Raw genomic sequence first — 13,650 nt, 5'->3', positions numbered from 1 at the left:
ATTTCAGATCTGTCTGTTAATATAAAATAAAATGAATAATCAAAATTGAAATGTATAAATTATAAAATATAAGATTAAAAAAAATAGCATTGTAAAATTATTTAAATAAAAAGAAACCCTAAAAAATAATAAAATATAAACTGGTTTGAAGAATTATTTTAGCTTTCATACAAAGTTAGATATCTTCACAGATCTAAATTATTAAGTTAGTATTCATTTATTTAGTTTTCCTTTTCTTTAATAATCATTTTTGCCTCAACTTGTAAGCATAGTTATGATGTTCTATCAATTGATATAGCAATAGAATATCATAAATAGGCTGATGATACAAAAGTAATTAAAAAAGAACTTGATCAGTTGATGTAAGACCACTTAAGAAATTCAATAAATATTATACATTAATACATTCCAAACACTTAAAATATTTAGTTCTTGCATGGTAATATCTTTGAAGTTCTTTTAATGGTTTTATATATCATGTTAAATATACATACATACACACATTTTATATATATAGTAATATTATTGTAATTCATTTTTCTACTTCTATTATTGGAAAAAAAGCCATAAAAATAGCATATAATTGTACAGATTACTACATAATTTTGTCAGATGCTTCTTCAAATATTCTGTAAGGCTGATTTTATTTTAATCTGTTCAAAAATTCTAAAATTTTTAAATAATCGTGCAATTTATCAAAATTTTTCCTGTAATGTTAAAACTTTTATAAAAAAATTGATATTCTGAATGTTATATATTTTTATTAGTACAGGATAACAAACAGTTTAATTCACTTAACTTTTTCAATATATGTAAAATTGCTTTATATTCAATTTTAAAACATTCTAAAGTAAAATAAAATTCATAAATTTTATGAATTATAAAATAAATTTAAAATTTCATACTAAATGAGAATTTAATATTTATAAAAACTTTTGAAAAGTTTTATTATAATTATTAGTAATTTTAATAATGTTGGAAAATTAAAATATCATTACCTTTAACACTTTTCCTATTAACATCAGCACCATGTTCAAGGAGATATTCTGCTATCTGAAGATGTCCTTTATAGCAAGCAATCATTAGACAAGTATGACCATGACGATTTGCTATTTCAATATCAGCATCATGTTCAATAAGATATTTTACAATTTCATAATGGCCATCAAAACAAGCAGCTCTCAATGGTGTAGAATTGGTTTTAGTAGTACTATTTACTGATGCACCATTACTAACTAAGGATTTAACAACACTCAAATGTCCAGCTGCAGCAGCACACCACAATGGTGGTGCTCCTTCAATTGTTTCACCATCAAATGTCACAGACCCAACCTAAATTATTGAAAATGTAGTTTTAAATAAAAAATATTCATAAAAAAATTAAGAAAGAAATTTATTTTTTCCTTTATACAAAATCAAGTATTTGAAAATTAAAATCATTTCAAAACATAATTTTATCAAAACTGATTAAAATATAATTTTAATAATGAAATAACTATACCTTTTGATACTTTTCTAGTATAAGTGTTATTTCTGACAAATGTTTTCAGTTTATAAGGAAAGCCAAAAACATGTCAAAAATATATATATATATATATATTTGTGCTAGAAAAGTACCAGAAAGTATATCTGTTACTTATACAATATAATTATTTTGTTATTAAACTTTAATCCAGCTGTGTTACTCTTAAATTAATTTTATTTGTCTTTTAGTAATCATTAAAGTTACATAATTTGCAATTTATGATACTGACTTCTTGATATAAAACACTTGTCAAAAAATATTATATTTCAGATTTATTCAAGATAAAAACCATTCTCAAAATTTAATTTTGAAATCAAATAATCTAAAATAATACTATTTTAAGATGAATAGAAATTATACACTCTAACAAAAAAAAAATTAGATTGTGTGAGAATGTAGTGTATGAGATGGACGAGTTGTAAGTGGCTATCAGACTTCACAATCCTGTGTAAAGCTACCCTACTGTCAGGATAAATGTGCTAGTGTAAGTATGCCTCTGTAAATAAGCTTAGTAGCATTAGGGCCAAGGCTCCATGTTTTCATAGCAATACTAACGAGGGCATTGGCCATCTTTTTACCTTTTCTCATGATGTATTTGATATGGGTGTGAAGTTAAGTCTCTCATCAAGAATAACACCTAAATATTTAATTTCCGTTGTTTGCTTTATTCCATGAGCACCTAGTTAAAGGGTAAGCTTCTTGACAAGTAACACATTCCTACCAACTCAATGCATGGAAAAGCCACTTGTGCTCGCACCACTTGGTGTGTGAAAAAGCATTCCTCAAGAGCTGATAGCAAAGTCATTCAGGAAATACTGCATTTCAAATTTCCTTGACAAATCAGAGGATGACGCTTTGTGGAGTAAGAGTGAAAAAGTGGAGAGTTATAATAAAGCTTTGGAGGGTGAGTCCGAGTAGACAAAAAATGCTAGCATCAAGAAAAGATGGTTGTTTGCCTTAATACGTGCATTTGATAATATTTTATTTGTGATTAAACAAAATAAAATTAGAATTGTATTAATATATCTAATTTTTTCATTTTGATCTTTAGTCACATCTTGTTCTATATGCAAGATCATGCAAGATCACGAATAAATATTGTATATTTAAATCCTTTCATCATATTTTATTATAAAAGAAAATATTATATAAAGAATTATATAAATAAAAAAAAAGAAATTTTTGTTTATAAACTATTTTTGTAATCATTCTTGATATTTAATTTTTTTAGTCTAAATTTTATATAGTTTAAATGTTAATATAACTCGTTAAATTAACAAAGCTTTTAAAATCTTTGCTTTCTTACTTGTTCGATATCAGCATTACATTTTCCCAAAAGATATTCGGCTACTTCTAAATGTCCATTGCGAGCAGCCATTACTAAAGGTGTTGCACCATTAACACGAATAGAAACTAGCATCTTTACTTCCTCCTTGGGTCGATGGTCAAGAAACACCTACAAGATCATAAAAAATTGGTAATTCATTTATATATATATATTTCAATATTTGATAGCTAATGTTAAAAACGTTCAAATATTTTTACAAAATTTACATATGATACATTTTCTTAATATTTCATCCACAATTCCAAATAAATGAAATAAAAATAATTTCAACAAAAGGGTTAAAATTTGGGAAAATTTGACTTTTTCTAATATTATCTGTTACATACAAAGATATAAATAATTTCAAGCTGGTAAATAATTATATATTGATAATTATCATATTGACAGTGAATAAAGGTCTCATTTCAATTACTAAAACATTTATTTATATTTTATATGAAAACAGCACTGATTAATCACTGAAGATTAATCCTTAACTGTCTTCATGCTGTATCTGTTACATTTTACACTGTCATGTAGTCTTGCAGACTGCTTAGCAAATTATTTATTAAAAATATGGTGTATATATATATATATATATATATATATAATACAGGGTGTCCCATAAACAACATTGCTAAACCCGATATATTATAAGACTAGACACCAACCAAATGCCGAAACTCTATCTGGCTAGTTTAAGGCTAATTACTAAATGAACGTATATAATTCATTTAGTAATTAGCCTTAAACTAGCCCAATAGAGTTTCGGCATTTGGTTGGTGTCTAGTCTTACAGGGTGTCCCATAAATTTGTAAATAGTTTAAAAATTCATAACAGTTGAAAAGATTGGTATATTTGAATGCAGTTTGTATAAAAGTTATTCTCACAAAAAAGGATTTTTTTGGGTAGAGAAAAAAAAAATAGTTCAAATTTTTGTCGATAGAGGGCACTGAATGCAAGAAAATCACTGGAATTGTGCAAATCTGAGTCTCATAAAATGCAGGGTGTACGATTAACAGCTCATTTCTGAATTTTCCTGGCGCTGACATATGGTTTTCATTATGATGTTGACGTTGGTGAATAAAGCACTATTGGTGAAGTTGTTTTACATATGCATTGCATTTATCATAAAAAATATGACATTTATAATTCAGTTCAATAAAAACAAGTATAAACTATATGTACAAAGTATATTAATGTAAAAAAAAAATTTTTTATTGCCATATTTCATAATAGTAAGTAAATAGTTCATTTTTAAAATTTAACTGATAACATTTTGACTGCTAATTACAAAAATGCTGACTAAACTATATTATGATTTGGAAACAACAAGCAACAAAGAGACAGCATTTGGTTCAAATTAGTTTTAAATCTAACTTCTATTATTTCTAGCATTCATCTAGTATTACTTTTATCAGAGTATTCTACAAAAAAAAATCATTTTATGATCTTGATTATTTTTAATCCAACTTCTAATTTTAGTGTATTGAAGAAAAAATTATAAAATTCCTATAATGAAATTATTATATTTCTGAGATTTGTTGATCTTTGCATTAATGACACTGTTTTGAATAATAAAGTACTTTTCTAATTTTAATATTTATTTATACAAGTATCCTTCATACAACATGGCACTTCTACAATACGGTTTTACTTTAACATGGTTCAAAAATTGGGAAAATCCTCCATATAAAATTTCACTGTTTTTAAGTGCAAACTCCATTATTTGATTTTTTGTTTTTACTATTTAAGTAAGGATGCATGTTGTCTCAAATTGGCCCACAGATTTTAGAATATCGAAACTTTCAATTTGTTTTGTGACTTTCATCAGGTTTACTTTAATGAAAACTGACAGTGCAATTGTTTCTTCCTTGTCCACGCTTTCTTGTCAACTAGATGTCGTTGTCACTGCTTTCAAACTTTAGCCCTTAAGAATGTCACTGTGTTTTGTTTTTATAGATTAATCTTTGTAAAAAGTTTTACTAAAGTTTTTAAAAAAGTGATAAAGTTTCTGTGTGATTTGTTCTCAATGGCAACCTTATGCTATTAAATACATATAGTAAAGAGAACAGCAAGCAACCAAGATCTAAGAATACTATAACCTGCCAAGATCCAGCAAACACCAAAAAGATGGAAGAAGAATTGAACAAGTTACTAACAGATGTCTGGTATCTAAACAGTATTTTATTAGAGAAATTAGAACTTGGAACACTAACTTTACCTAAATCCATATCATCATCAATGCAAAAACATGATGTCAAAAAAGTAAATAAGTTAAAATCGACAATTAATTTTAAAACATACAAAATTAAAAAACTCAAATCTAAAATCTAAAAAGTTAAAGGTAAACACACTTATGAAGTCGACTATGATAACCCATATACTTGTAGAAAATATAATAAATTAGTTAAAAGACAAAATTACCCAACTATAAACGAGCAAAAAAAACTGGGAACAAATGTTAGTAGTAAGCCGTTAGTACTTGCATAATACCTAATTTTGTTAAAAATTTTTTAATGAAAGGTTTAAACTTTAACCCTGCCAATAAATCCAAACAAATAGTTATAATGGAAAAAGAAAAATATGAAGTTAAACTTAATTTAGTCTCCTCTTCTCAATATCACACTTTAACCGAAGATCCTACTTTAAGCATACATGAAGGTTTAGTAAAAATGATCAAAAAACTTAAAAAATCTAATTATATTAATGCAAAAGATGTTAATAATATTCTTGATTACAACTGGAGAATACCCAGGCTCAACATCAGAATAAAACCCCATAAATTAAATGAATCTTGCCACCCAACTGGTTGACATTAAATTTTATGTTTTTTACAACTTAGAGAAATTCCTTAAAAATAAACTAAATATATTTGATAATTCAATTAACAGCATTTCATAAAAAAACCTCCAAAATCTCAATATAAATAAAGATATGAGAATGTTGAGCCTGGATACTAAAAACATGTACCCCTCTATCCAAAAAAGGTTTATAATAAATACATTAAATAGTTTAAACTGTGACAAATGGATAACCCAACTCATCGAATTTGTTTTAGTCAATAATTATTTTATTTGGAATAATGGTTTCTTTAGACAGTTAAATGATATCTTTATAGGCTCTTGCATCGATCCAAAACTTGCAGAACTGTACATGATTAACATTGACAATATTATACATAAACTACAGGGTATAATGTTCTACAACCGTTATGTTGACGACTGTTTTGTTGTTTATAACAAACAATTAATCAACCCTCAAATCATACTTCAATATGCCAACAATATCCAGAAGAATATATGTTTTGAAACAGAAAATGAAAATAACAGCAAACTTAACTTTTTAGACATCACTATTCTTAGACATAATAATTTCATTACCTTTAAAAAATATATAAAACCCTGTGACATCAGTAATCAACTACCACTCCAGCACACCCATGTATATTAAAAAGAACATATTCAATATGTATGTCAACAAAACCAAAATACATACAAGTAATACTACTAACCAAAACATAGAAATTGACCAAATTTATTGCATCTTTCAATTAAATAACTACCCAAACACAATTACAGTATCAACAAATGGCTACACAACCACTCGTCAGGTCAATCCAAACCAAAGACACAAATAATTTACAAAAAATTAGATTATATCCCTACTATTTTTGAAAATATCCAAAGAATACTAACACCATATAATATCATTTTTGCACCCACACTAAACAATAAAATCAAAAATTTCTTAAAAATCAAAGAACAAACTAATAGTAATACTGACATTTTATTAAACAATAAGTTTGTTTACAGCTTCGCTTGTACAGTACATGTCATCCAAAGTACTATTACATAGGTGAAACTAGCAGAGCGTTAAAAACCCGTATAAAAGAGCACATAAGTGCAGTGAAGTTTGATTACACCAACTCAGCGGTCACTACTCATTAAAACCAAGTTGGCTGTGAGATCTCACTCAACAGCATCAAAATTCTTAAAAAAGAAAAACTATTATTAAAAGAAAATCTTATGAACACATTGAAATTATTAAAACAAATGAAATACACAGAATGAACCTAAATACAGGTGCAGTCGTCAATGACATCTGGCAACCATTCCTAACTAAGTAGCAAAGTCCATTAAGATGTACTGTACTACTGCCCTCCCTCTTGCGTATCCCACTGTGTAGGTCAACACACCAAACATTCAGTGGATGATACAGAGAATACTCACATCTTTCTAACCTCTCCTATCTGGTCTATGTTTTTGTACATTTCATCAGAATTATTTCACACCCTACAGGTATTCCCTTATTAATTTTATAAAAATTCCATCTCTTAATTATGTACTTAATTTTATATTTAAGTTTACCCCCGTTTTTATTCTAGCACATATTGTTATACTGTTCAAATGTGTATAAGGGTGGAGCTAAAAGAATTTTAGCTCCACTTTTCTCACCTATATCTTCTCATGAGTTGTGTTGTCCTAACTGTCACTATAATCCCAGGTAATTATTTTTTATTGTATAAACCTTTGTACAGTACATGTATCCTAAATATTTCAATACAATCGGTAAATCTGTAACTCTATGATAATTTTTGCTGATAAATCTGTTATAATAGGACTGAACAGGGGCATTAAGCCCAAAATGCATAACCTTTCCTATCAATAAACCAACCTTTTACCACTAAAAGTGTTCCTGTGTGATTTGTTCTCAACAGCAACCTTATGCTAAGAAAATACTTAATATAGTACTTTTAATTGTGATTGTTAGTTAATTATTGATTGCTTTAATAAACATATTTATCTTAGTAATGAAAGAGAATAGTATTCTTTTGTTAACTTTTGGAAGCTAACCCTATGTGTTGTACTAGCCTTTTGTTTTGTATGGCACAGATTTGCACAACACAGCACTTTTTTTGAAACATAACTACTGTGTTGTATGAGAAATACCTATATATTATAAAATTTCATTACAAATTAATAAAGTTGATTTTTATTCAATGTATTATGTATGTTAATTTTCTGCAATATAGACTAACACACACAATCAATTCATATTTTATGCTAAATGACTCAACAAATTATTTTAAGATAGCAGAATGGAAGACAAGAGGACATAAAAATGCTATAACAGAAACTGTTTTGATTAAAAAGAATAGATGACATTTGATATTACATAAATCTGCTGGCCAATGGCATTGATAGTCATCAGATTTGTAGGTATGACAGACAAACAGCAAGGCCATATTTGGGACAAGACTATGTCTTGAGGACTCACTACTAAGCAGGATCATTTTGACACTCATGGCGGGTCTCGTTCTCATTCTCCAATCATCTTTGGTATCGCTAGTTTTGAGCACAATCATTCAAACTTCGCCAGCCACAGCCATGACCACAAGGGCATCCATGATGCATTTTCAGTGAAATTAACCTATCTAATGTTGAAATTTCTCTCAGCTGCATGATGCCCCAGGTTGAATTTTTGTCAATGCAAAAATTTCCCGTTTTTGAAAAAAATAATGGCTAAAGTACTGCTCTACTCACTACTAACACCGGGTACTATAACTATCACTTCAAAACAAACCTGTTACCGGTGTTCCATTCTATTCTATTTTTTCAAATCTTCCATCTTCACCTGAAGAAGAACTGTTATAAGTTCGAAAACGTTAGTGAGACGCTCCTGAGACGATTTTCGCAAGGAACACCGGTAACAGGTTCGTTTTGAAGTGATAAAATAATGGCTATTGTATCGTTTGCAATTATTTTTTTATTTTGCACAAACGAAATATATATATATTAATAAATGTAAAAAGAAAAAATAATTATATTTTGGAAGTTAGTTTTAATATAAAATTATAACAACACGCCATCTAGTTTCAAAAACATTCCAATGATGAAATGAGATATCTCCAGTCAATCAGTCAAGGTTAGCACGTGGCGACCAGAAATACGTGGGGAATAACACGGGACAGGTAAAATGGGTTTTTCAAAGATTCGTTTGTCAAAATTCGATTTCACAACATTCGTATTTCCAACTTCCCAACCAGCAACACATGCACAAACCTTGCACTACTGCCTGTTTGTAGAGAGTATCACCATTTTGTATTTTATTTTGGCTCGGTTCTCGGTCCCGACTACCTACAAGTCTGGTTTTTTTTATGCGCGCACGATTTGAGCACCTAATACTCTGTGCCAAATTTCAACTCCTGACCTGTACTCCTTCATATGTCTAAGCTGGTAACACAGCAGGCAGTATGATTTTATAAACAAGACATAGTCTTGTCAACAATGATTATTATTTACTTAAAATTAGTTGACAAATTATTGAACTAAAGACAACAATTTATTATACGGTAACATGGTCAGGCTGAACCAAGAACAAAGACTGGAGACAACAAAGAACACAACAGTAAAGATAGAAGATGAAATTGGCTTTAAATGATGATGATGAAAAAGTGTACAGTAAACTGATTTGTATAATTACATTCTTTCTGTAGCCTCCAGGTATCTCCTTTTTTGTGGTATCAAGTTTTGCAAAATCAATTAGCATCTAAAAAGGTAAGAATTCCTTATAAAACTATTCTAAATGGACTAATACCTAGTTCTAATATAAAAAAGCTAACACAAACATTTATATACAATCTTAGAACATAGCAGAAATGAACTTTAATAAGTAAACCCATTAACGTTTTTGGTCATCTTTAATGACCTTCATCAAGCTAATGTTCAAATATCAAATGTTTTAACACATAATGGAATAGAATAGAACAAATACCAATACATAAATGCCAAACACAATTTAAAATTAAAAATTTAAACAGTTACATCATCAGTGTGAATGGTTAAAAACATAACTATGTAGGAGACATACATACTGTACTGTGTTAAGGGTATTGAATTCTTCACCATGTATTTGTGCTCTTTCATTTGTGGCATCAAGGAATGTGCAGTTGATCCAATGTATTCAAAGTTGCAGGATACTCTATCATTCTTGATGGGTACCATGTACAGTACATACCAGGAAATCTTAACAAGTCTACTAGATCCTTGTTATATGAAATGATAAGGACCCAGTAGATCTTTCATACCAAGAATTCCTAAGAGAATTCCTGGAATGAAAGATGACTGAAAATGCTAGTTAGTTTTTGTTTATTGAAGTTCATTTCTGCTGTGTTATAAGATTGTATATGAATGTTTGTCTTAAATTACTGAAGCAGTTACTTCATGTATTAAGTTACAAAAAAGTTAAAATGAATTGTGATGAATTGAATTGTGGAATGGGCTGACTAAAACTTGTAGAGTATGCTATCAAAAATTTAGTATAAATTTATAGAAATATTAAGAATTAATTTTTCCATTCATAAATTGGTTCTTTATGATTTATTTTTGTTTATAATTTTATCTCGCAAACTTAGTTATTTTTCAATAATAATAATAAATAAAGCAGACTTTCAATAAGTTGAAGTGGAAGGAATAGAAAAATTTTTCAATTAATGAAATTTTGAGTTATGGAAAATAACTTTATTTTAATTTGAGTGTAAATATCATAATACTAACAATATAGTTTGACTTAAATACATTATATTTTATTATTTTAGATATTTATATGTACAAAATAATAAAATATTGGCACTGTTAGTTAAAGTTTGTTACACAAGTTTGTCATCAATGATTCATTGCTTCTTGCACAACAATGATATGAACGAACAATCAACCACCTTGAAAGCATCTTGTTTTATGAATGAAGTAGTTTTAGAAAGCCATTTGAAAGCTCAAAAGATTTTCTGGCTTTCATATATGGGGGAACAGGATTTATTTCTTAACTTCATTGTTTGTTTTGTTACGTCAGCAATGAAGTCATCTTCAGATAAATATCTGTAGACAGACAGGTCATTGTCAACATTGATAGAATCTTTAAAAGACACTTTTTCATCACTCATTATTATAATGAGATCAGTCCAGTCTTTTTTGATCTAGTTGACAAATTCTGATGGAAATTACAACTTATTCAAAGCATCAACAAATCAGTGACCAAAACTTGCTTTCATAAAGTAATTTTCAATGGAGCTTTATCAAACTACATTCTAATCATTGTTAATTATTTGCATTGCATCTAGCAGGTTCATTCAAACTTCAACAATATGCAACACTTTTTATAAGATAAGCTTTCTGTATCATAAAGTGCTGAATAATTCCTTAGTCTAAAAGTTACAATCAGGAAGTTGTATTTTGTAGTAGAAGTTGAACTATCATGGCTTTGCATCATCAGATGTGCAATACAACTGGTAATAAAAAAATTTTGTTTTTGGCAATCATGCAGATATGGCTTTCAGCTAGTTAGAAAAAGGCTCTGACATCATTCATGCTTTCTTATTTTATGAATATTTCATAACATTCCTCTTGAATTTCTGCACTTTCACTAAAGATTTTACTGATAACTATTCCATGTCTCTTCTTAAATTTATCCAGTCATCCACTGCTTGCTTTAAATCTGGTATGTTCTAACTACTGTCCAAATTATTCAGTTTTTTTTTTTTTTTTTTTTAAGTTTTCCATTAATGGGAATAACTTTGTCTGTACACTGTACAAACTACTCCAACACCTGAATACTCACATTTTTGTTTGCTTTTATTTCCATCTGACTTTTTTGTTTATTATAGCTTTCCAAAATCCTTACCTTGTTTTTCAGGTGTATAGAGTGAGCATTCAATATGTCAAATTCTTTTGTAATTTCTGCTTTTTTCTATCCTTGGCAGTTGTTACAAAAGATGTCTTCTATAGACAAAATTTTTTTCTTGTCATTTCTACTTATCTGTTTCAGATGAAAATGATCAATATACTGATCAATATCAATCACTATCAGCAATGAAAATGACATGCAAATCGAACTTATTTTGAATGAACTGTATTTTGAAATTTTCAAATTAAAAAAAATCTCTCTTAAAGCACTAAGATTTAATGATCAATTTACATTCATGAATAAGACCATTACTTTAGGCATAGAATATTATTAAAATTTTGAATTTTATGTCATGCAATCAGAGGTATAATTCTATACAGTACCAACCTTCAACTTCATACTAATATCATCAATTTTTTTGCAAATGCAAAAGAAAGCACATAATTAAATATGAAATAAAGTCTTTGGACCTTAAATTTCAAAGTAATGAAATGTGATAGCAAAACTACTTTAACTTGTAGAAACATAATATCAAGGCTATGGAAGTTAAGTTGAAATAAAAAATAAAATTTGAGTTGGCAAGAATTTAGAATTAAGGAAGTTTAACTAATCAAGAGTTTACTGTAATAAGTTAAAACATGCAACATATTTTGTAATGTTTTAAAATATAATTCAATATTGTCTTATTAAAACAACACAGTCCTACAAGCTTGGGACGAGAAGTGATTTTAAGGATACAGGCTAAATATATACTTAATATATAAAATAAACAATGGAGTGTAAAAAATGAAACTGTTTTTAACACACTGTATATAGTCACACTGAAACTGGTATTATGTTGCACCCATGCCACAGAAACCAAACAAAAAAGCCACATGGTGAACTACAGCCAGTCAAATTCAAAACCAACCAGTTTTCTGGAAGCTGGATATTTGGTCTAGTACTGTAAATAAAAAAAACCTACAAAATTGGTAAGATCGTAAAATATTTTAGATTCTAGAGTTTATATCATTATTCCTTAAACTAAATAGTTCTTTTTGGTTAATGGGACACTAGAAGGTTATCGTGTTTAACAATTTAGCCCATGCAACTGTTGCCAGCTTCGAGTAGCCCACTTGACTGTTCGTGGCATACTTGACGTTATATAGTTTTAGCAGGATATGGGAGCTCATCCCCACTTGGGCACTGAGAAGCAAGCAATAGTGAGCACAGAGGCACACATCTATGTAGAAAAGGCAGTAGTATGTGTTAAAAACACCTTTGGAGATGAATATCTCACAAAGGGTCAACAATTCTGGGGGTGGTGTGAAACCCCTTATTCAGAACTTGAATCTTACCCATTGCTGTACATATCAGCTAGTGTCCCGTTAACTGAAAAGTACCAACTAAACTTTATCATAACATTCTCTATTCCTGTAATTCTTACATTCTTCCTATCTAAATCATTATCTCAATAATAAAGACTACCATTAAATCATTAATTAAAATAGAATGATTTGTATATTTTTTCACTTATGTTTCAAAAAACATATTTAAGTAACAATAACAGAGAATTATCTTCATTCAATAATCCAAAATTTCTTTTTATATTTAATACTAATTGCATGATTACAATAATTATCAAAATTCTTGAAAAACAATTGATATTATTATATATCTATTCTTGTATCAATTAATTTACATCTTAATTTTTTGTATTTGTTTTTAGTATTTTATGTCTGTATTTTAAACAATTTTATGCTTTGTATTAACCTGAGGACAATTTTTGAATATGATTAAAAACATTTGTTAGTCATTAAGGTTTTCATATCTGCTGATTTTGGTTTTTTTACAAGTGTTTATTTTATATTTACACCCAATTTTTGAAAGATTGTTATAGTTTTATGCTTATTACCTTTTATGTTTTAATTGTATTTTGTGTGTCAATGTATTGTTTCTTGCTTATTGAATCAAAAAAGAGCTCTTAATCAGTCAATCCTTCCAGTGTCCACACCAGGTACGTTTTCCCATGTCGAGTCAATTCCTTTTTTACCCATTGACTGCTACGAGTTAACTCTTAAGCTTCTGCTTCTTTTAAGATGCCATCTAACAGTCATCGCATAGAATGTGATCTAGC

At 28.5% G+C, this 13,650-nt stretch overlaps 1 protein-coding gene across 1 annotated transcript in view; it reads right to left on the bottom strand.

Annotated features, from left to right (window-relative positions):
- The window catches only part of LOC136973637 (protein fem-1 homolog C), a 29,282-nt gene that overhangs the window by 14,393 nt on the left and 1,239 nt on the right, over nucleotides 1-13,650 (bottom strand). Inside the window, exons 2-3 of the mRNA XM_067268376.1 lie at nucleotides 2,832-2,981; nucleotides 999-1,332 (exon numbers count right to left, since the gene is read on the bottom strand). Coding sequence (XP_067124477.1) covers nucleotides 999-1,332; nucleotides 2,832-2,981 — 484 coding nt within the window. The remainder of the gene's footprint in view (nucleotides 1-998; nucleotides 1,333-2,831; nucleotides 2,982-13,650) is intronic.

The sequence above is a fragment of the Centruroides vittatus genome, unplaced genomic scaffold, assembly GCF_030686945.1.
Source record: "Centruroides vittatus isolate TY-2023 unplaced genomic scaffold, ASM3068694v2 contig_3254, whole genome shotgun sequence".
In the NCBI taxonomy this organism is placed as follows: domain Eukaryota; kingdom Metazoa; phylum Arthropoda; class Arachnida; order Scorpiones; family Buthidae; genus Centruroides; species Centruroides vittatus.
This window is presented reverse-complemented; position numbering and strand designations above follow the sequence as displayed.